Here is a 7,379-nt window from a genome sequence, read left to right as displayed (position 1 = left end):
AATCTCCTACTCTCAGGCTCTATCAGTCATATCATTCAGGGTCTTGCACTCTGATAAGCTCACAAACTCTTTGAAGTTTTCCCTCAACATATTATGATACATCGCCCTCTTCATCTCCTCATCCGCCGCATACTATTGAACCAACAAAACCTTCTCCCGAAACATGGCAATGATCTCTGCCACTGACCACAGTCTCAGTAGTCTAATGAAGGTTCTGAAACCCCCTTGCCAACTGTTGCACCTCAATTGTTGGTGTAAACTTCTACTGGAATCCTGTGACAAACTCATCCTAAGACATGACTGCCATGGCCGCAGATCCTAATGCACTATCGACCTCCTCCCACCAATCACAGGCTTGGTCCCTCGAAAGATAAGATGCCAATCCCACCTTTGCCCCCTCAGGGCAGAAACTCGTCCGTTGAACATCCTCCATGTCAGCGATCCATCAACGGCTAGCAATGGGGTCCTTAGCCCTAAAGAATTTTGGAGCTCCACAAGCCTTGAGCTCCCAAGAAAATGGAGTCCATGCTACGAACTTCCTACCGCAATCTCAGCCCAAAAGGCCTCGAGTCGCTCATCTAGAAACTCCATAATCCCAGAGCAGTATGCTTCCTGAATCTCCTCCATAATCTTCATGTTTCCCTCCTTTATTGTACCAAATATCAAACGAGTCTGTTCCAAAATATAGCGGGTGATTTTTGAAGAAATGAACTCCCGTATCTGCTCATCCACTAGCTCAGAACCTGCACTTGAGCATATACCACAACCTGAACCTTCTCCATATGATCATCACCATTCTAAAAAGCAATCATAGAAATGATCAAAACTTACCCAAAGGTTCATCATCATACATGTTTCCTAGATTATCCATGACCCTTCTCGATTCGAGTATGGATCTTGTGCTTTTACTAGTACGGGGCTAATACTACATTCCACACCTATCCATACTTTCCTCAAGAATTATCCCGAATCCTCTAACTCACGTTCTCAATCTGGTACTCCAAGTACCTGCTAAACAACATATCCATACCTACTAAAATACTTCCCAGGCTCTCCTAAGATCCCAACCTCACCCTGCCATCAACTGCTGAAGGAATCCTACTAATGTCAACTAACTACTTTATGAATACAATCATATGCAACAAAGTTTAGATAATCCTTTGAGTAAAAGACTTAGCCCTACAATAGTTGGACTTAAATGAGAGCTTCACAATAGAGCCAAATCCATCACTCTGAGATTATTTAACCTTTGCAGCATGTGGCTTAACGTATTCACTTAATAGTTAACTCACATTAATAAGGGTCCCATAAAGTATAAAGCAAGCAACATTCGTGCAATAACACTCCTAGCCATAACCAATCAAAAGACATCTCAACTCGCTCGCTACTACCATTTTAGGAACTTCTACTAACACTTTAGGTTGCCTTATGCATGCAAATCATACACAATGCATGATCAAATAACCTGTCGAATGAAAGACTTTACCCTAGGACCACAACCAGACAATGAACATGAAATAAGGCTAAATAAGCTATTCTAGGGCTATATGATCCTAATAGTATACAATTTTTTTAAGCATTAACAATAACTTCTATCAACATAACTTCCAAATCTAGAATAACATCCAATTCCAAATCTATCTTGCATTTTCTGAAAGTATCCCTAGCCTTATTCTAGCATGTAAACATTCGTATCATATAACATATCAACATGTACGGGTTTTCTAGAAATCACTTACTTGAGTTCTCCTGGTTGCATGCAGCACACCCACATTTTCTTTATAAATATATTTCTTTTTAGAAATTTGTTTTCTTTCAAAAGATTACCAATTCCTCAATTTGAGTTCAGTCACACCCGAGAGTGTGTCCAAATCTCTCAAACCAAGACTCTAATACCAACTTGTAATGCCCAAATCAAGAAACAACTCAAAACAGGGTGTTACAAATCACATAAACCATGTTCTTACATTTATTTTGAAACATAAACAATTAATCGTACCTTATGCTTGTTATTTCTGATTTTCTTTCGAAGAAAATTTTATTTTCATTTGACGAAATAAAAATCCTAGATTGAGGGACTGAACATCTACTTCATCTTTAATTTCAGGCGACATTAGCCTTTTATAAGTGAAACATGGCTAGTTGTAAAGAACATGGAGTGTAAGCATAAATACAAAAAAACCTAGGGAGGAGTTGAAGAAGCAGGATCGTAGAGAATAAAACTGATCGTGGGGATGAATGGACCGATCGTGAGGATGAATAGGCTAGTCGGTATGATTTATACTAATGGTTATATTCAAACTATACACATAATATATACTAATCACGAAGCCACAATCTACATATCATCAATCGTTACAATTTGGTTCCCGATAGTGTAATTTATAGAACGTAATTAGCATAGTAGAAGAAATAATACTACAATCGAACACTTTTTAGCCATCTACAACATTTCATCATATGAAATCACGAAATCATAATCAAAGTTTCCATAAACATTCGATAATTTACAAACTACAAGCCGAAATTCAATGAAACACAATTGAAATTACAACGACGTACAAAAAACTCATCGGAAAGTGTGGAAAGAGGGCTTCATCTTTCTCAAATCGTCATAATAATAGAAGGAATCATTCTCTATCTTTTTAATTGTTCACTAGTTTCCCTTGGTATTTATAGAAGAGGGCAAGGGGGATATCATGGTGGGGAGCAATAGTTTTTGAGACAAACGATTGATTGTAGTGGGGAAGTTGAAGGAGTCGTAAGAGCTTAAGGTTGAGAAGTGATCGGCTGAGAAAGTAACCTCCGATTAACAATAGCAAAGAATCGATCGTGCAGGAGAAACTTGGAGAAGAATGTGGAGCTACGAATTAAAGAAGAGAACCGTCAAAAATCTATAAATAGAGAATTAGAGTTGACAAGATTGATTGAGATGATCCAATAGCTGAAAATGAAAGATCAATTATCAATGTACCGCTGTTAGTAATAATAATAATTTTATTTCTAAAATGCCCAATGTTAATAAAATCTCAAAACCATAAAGATTTTTTTTTCAGAAAATAAATTTAAATTTTACTAAATCATAAAAATTACACGGAAAGGAATATACTTTTTTTGACAAAACTTCATAAATGGTCCCTGTGGTTTTACAAAATATGAAGTTTCGTCTTTAATTTTAAAAAACCCCACGTGGATTCTATGGTTTCAAAACTTTTAACAAAATGTTATTATTACTAACTCTATCAAGTTTTGTCTATTAATTGAAAGGCATTTTCATTATTTCACTATTATAGGGACCATTTATGAGTTTTTTTTGTTATTTAATAAAAAAGAAAAAATAATTATTTTAATATACAATGGGTCCCATCTCTCTCTCTCACTCACTCACACACACACACTCTCTCTCTCTCTCTCTCTCTTTGCCAACACCGACATTAACCGGAATACCAAAATCTCTATGAAAGTGTGCTAATCATTTAACTTCAATCATTTTCTCCACTGCCAAATTCAAAAGCTCATGAAGAATCCTAACAATTCGCTTCTCAAATCGCTCAATCCCTCAACAACTCGAAGCTCTAAAAGACTCTTTTTGTTCACAGGGTTTAACGTAAGGAAGTCTTTGTCATTCATTTAATTTTGGTTTAAATCCCACTTTAATTTTGAATTCGGTTGGGAAATTGATTGAAAATGAATATTTGGTTTCGAATACGCTTAACCATTTCTCTTTATGCTCTCTCTCCCTCCATTTAAATAAGACAAAGGCTCATAAATGATCCATGTGGTAGTCAAATGATGGAAATGCCCTTGACTTAATGGACAAAATTTAATGGAGATAACAATAAGGATCTTTTGTTAAAAGTTTTGAAACCACGAAGATTTTTTAAAATTGGGAACGAAACTTTAGATTTTGGGAACGAGATGGACCATTTATGAAGTTTTATCGTTATTTTTCTAGCTGACCCCTATCCTTACCAAAAGTAACGCTCAGGGTTTAGTGCCGCCGATTATTTTTTTTCCGGTGGGTAACGGTGTGCAATGGCGGCGATTATGCCAAATTTCGGCCTCCGGCAGCTTCCCCTGCTTAACAAGTTCCGTTCAACTCTTCCTACGTCGCCCCCACCGTCTCTATACCTTTATCGTTCTTCCTCTTCCATGAGTTTACCTGTTGCTGTTTCTTCTAATGTATCCTCTTCTTCAAATGAAGATTCGGAGGAACCCAAATTGAATACAGGCACATTATCCATCACCATTGAAGAACCAGATAACAGAAATAAGAACAAAAAAGCTAAGCCTTTTTTCCCCAAGCGAGGCGAGACCTTGGAACTTGTGTGCGAGTCTTTAGCTTTTAAAGGAAAAGGTCTGTGTAAGGTGGAAGAAACTGGTTATGTAGTCATGTGCGATCGCGCTCTTCCTGGTGAACGCTTTGTCGGTCGAGTTACACGCAAAAAGAACAATTACGCCGAGGTCCGTTAGCTTTCTCTTACTCTACATCCTTCAAACTAGCTATCATTTGGCTACTTCTGCATTTAGTTAGGTCTGGTGTAGTTCTTCGTTGCGTTATTGCATTAGCAGCAAATCAACCTTGCTAGGACGTTGTAGGTGAAACTCAATCGTATTTCTGCAATAACAAGATACTCACCCTTTAGAAACGATAGTTAGCGAGTTTTTCAGGTACCAGGTGTTTGACAAAATGCTACATAGAACTTTGACCTTACAAGCCTATAGATGTTTGGCTATTCTTTTGTATAACCGTTTATGGCCATGTAAATGATGTTGTATGGCTTTGTTAGAATTGCAGGTGACTAAAGTGAAGACTCTAAGTCCTCATACAGATATGGTGGAAGCACCATGTGAATATGCTTTGCATTGTGGAGGTTGCAGGACACAAAACCTTCTATATGAAGCTCAGGTTAGAGCTAAGGAAGAACAAGTTCGAGACTTAGTAGTACATGTTGGAAAATTCTCCTATAAAGACCCAAATTTTAATAACATGATGAAGCCCATTGTTCCATGTGATATGCAGTTCCACTACAGAAACAAGGTAAGTAAATGCCATCTTATTTATATATCTGTTTTATCTCTTTCTTCTTTGCTTAAATCCTAATCTCTATCTATCAGATGGAATTTTCCTTTGGTCCCAAAAGATGGCTTCCCAAAGAGCAATTGCTTGAGAGAAGTGAAGATGCTAATGTCTATGCTTTAGGATTACATGCTCCTGGTTTCTTTGATAAAGTTTTAAATGTCGACAAGTGCTTTTTACAAAGTGAACCCGCAAATAAGGTAATGCACTTCAGATTCTAAAACCACTATCAATAATTCTTAGTGGATAGAATTAAAAAAAAGTAAAAAATTTATCTTTGGTAATTATGAAATATCAAGATGACAGCATGCTTCCTTTTAAGTTGCATTTCTGATGTATAGGTTCTTGCAGCCGTTCAAGATTGTTGGAGGAATCACGAACTTGGACTCTCACCATATGATTGCCACTCTCATGATGGATTCATGAAGCACCTCATGATAAGAAGTGGAAGGTATCACCTTTTTTTTTCCTTCATATTCTTATAAAGTTATTACTTAATTAATACTAATATAGTAATACACATCAATTACAACTCCATAACTTTTCACAGAGATGTTGACACTAAACTCCCTCAACTCATGGTTAATTTTGTGACATCTTCCTACAAACCAGAGCTCCTAAAGCCTCTTGTTGACAAACTATCAGTTTTCCCAGAAGTGGTATGCGAATTTATCACATACTTTTTATTACTTTTTTGTAAAGAAACTTATAATTTGTATATTTTTTCTAAGGTAAGCATCATGAACAATGTAAACACAGCAGTTGGGAACACATCTGTGGGAGAGCAAGAGTACACTCTATACGGAAAAGCTACTATCACTGAAATGTTGAGAGGATTATCATTTGAAATTTCAGCAAACTCTTTCTTCCAAACAAATGCACATCAGGCTGAAATTCTTTACAAGTTAGTACAAGATTGTGCTGGTTTAAAAGGAGATGGTTCAGAAATAGTTCTAGATCTTTTCTGTGGGACCGGGACAATCGGGCTCACACTAGCCAAAAAGTATACTCACTTATCCTGCTATCTCATTATTAAATATTCCTTTTTTTTTTTTTTTTTTTTAATAAAAATTTTGGATTTGTTATTTCAGGGTAAAGCATGTTTATGGTTATGAAGTAGTTGCTGAAGCTGTATCTGATGCTCGTCGGAATGCTAAGTTAAATGGTCTACACAATGCCACATTTATCCAAGGGGATCTTAATAAAGTTAGTGAAAGTTTTGGGAATGATTTCCCAAAACCAGATATTGTCATATCAGGTTTGTTTTCTACTACTACATTGTACTTTTGATATTTTTCTTATTAAGGCATTAATTATACTTTTGATGTTTTATGCAGATCCCAATAGACCAGGGATGCATAATAACTTGATTAAATTCTTGTTAAAGCTCAAGGCACCGAAGATTGTGTATGTATCATGTAACCCTGCCACATGTGCACGTGATCTTGACTATCTTTGTCATGGTTCGGTGAGTACCCCTCACTTTTACGATAATAATAAAGTTACTTGGCATGATTGTGAATTATTTGAGGGGTATAACCGTCTTTTCGTTTATTTAACAGGTGGAACAAAAATTGAACGGATGTTATACATTAAAAAGCATACAACCTGTCGACATGTTTCCTCACACTCCTCATATAGAATGCGTCTGTTTGCTTGAGCTTCGTTGATTCATTCTGACCTCTTTCTTGATTATAAACCTACTTCTGATATATGGTTTTCATCCACAAGTTTTGTTTTGTTTTGTTTTTAATTATACATTGTAATTTATAAACTAAAAAGTTAAAAAGTGTTTACATGCACCAGCTTCTAGGATTGGCTTAAACGACTAGATGTCTAGGTGCTTGTGGTGTTTTGAGTGAAACATTTCTACACATCAAATAAATATCATCTCTAAAATGAATGATATACAAAAAGAGAAAGTAGAATAATGCTAAAACCATCTGATTATTAAAAGGTGGAAATGAAGTAATACACATAAAAATGACATATAGTAGGCCTTAGGTCTAATGGTTATTTGTGTGAGAATAATGAATCTTTGTCATTTGTTTGCTTATATGAAACTGTATAAAAAGTTATGGAAAAAGAAGAATATAATTGTCGTGCAGCATTACAATATAAAACTTCTAACCAGATGTAACAAACAAATTTAGTATCAAATAACCTTGAAATGCATATCAATTTTACAATGGAAGATCAACCCTCGACATCAAAGAAAAAGAATTCTAGATCGTAATCCTAATTTTAAATCAATAGAATTTTTTTAACCGTATTAAAATTTAATAAAAAAAAATAATTA

At 35.7% G+C, this 7,379-nt stretch overlaps 1 protein-coding gene across 1 annotated transcript; it reads left to right on the top strand.

The window, feature by feature from the left end:
- The first annotated feature begins 3,944 nt into the window (after positions 1–3,944).
- LOC145030448 (RNA methyltransferase family protein) lies at positions 3,945–6,979 on the top strand. Its single transcript, XM_078978816.1, has 9 exons — positions 3,945–4,464; positions 4,799–5,041; positions 5,119–5,280; positions 5,422–5,531; positions 5,631–5,739; positions 5,812–6,083; positions 6,172–6,338; positions 6,418–6,548; positions 6,643–6,979. The coding sequence occupies exons 1-9, from the start codon at positions 4,036–4,038 to the stop codon at positions 6,748–6,750; spliced, it is 1,731 nt and encodes a 576-aa protein (XP_078834942.1). The 5' UTR covers positions 3,945–4,035; the 3' UTR covers positions 6,751–6,979.
- Positions 6,980–7,379: the final 400 nt, after the last annotated feature.

The sequence above is a fragment of the Lactuca saligna genome, chromosome 1, assembly GCF_052625555.1.
Source record: "Lactuca saligna cultivar CGN05327 chromosome 1, ASM5262555v1, whole genome shotgun sequence".
NCBI classification, from domain to species: Eukaryota; Viridiplantae; Streptophyta; class Magnoliopsida; order Asterales; family Asteraceae; genus Lactuca; species Lactuca saligna.
Note: the sequence above shows the minus strand (reverse complement) of the source record. Positions and strands in the feature narration are given on the sequence as shown.

Coding starts and splice junctions, on each gene's coding strand:
- LOC145030448 (XM_078978816.1), top strand. CDS start 4,036: ATGGCGGCGATTATGCCAAATTTCGGCCTCCGGCAGCTTCCCCTGCTT. Junction 5,532..5,630: donor CTCATGATAAGAAGTGGAAG/GTATCACCTTTT, acceptor AACTTTTCACAG/AGATGTTGACACTAAACTCC. Junction 6,084..6,171: donor GGGCTCACACTAGCCAAAAA/GTATACTCACTT, acceptor TTGTTATTTCAG/GGTAAAGCATGTTTATGGTT.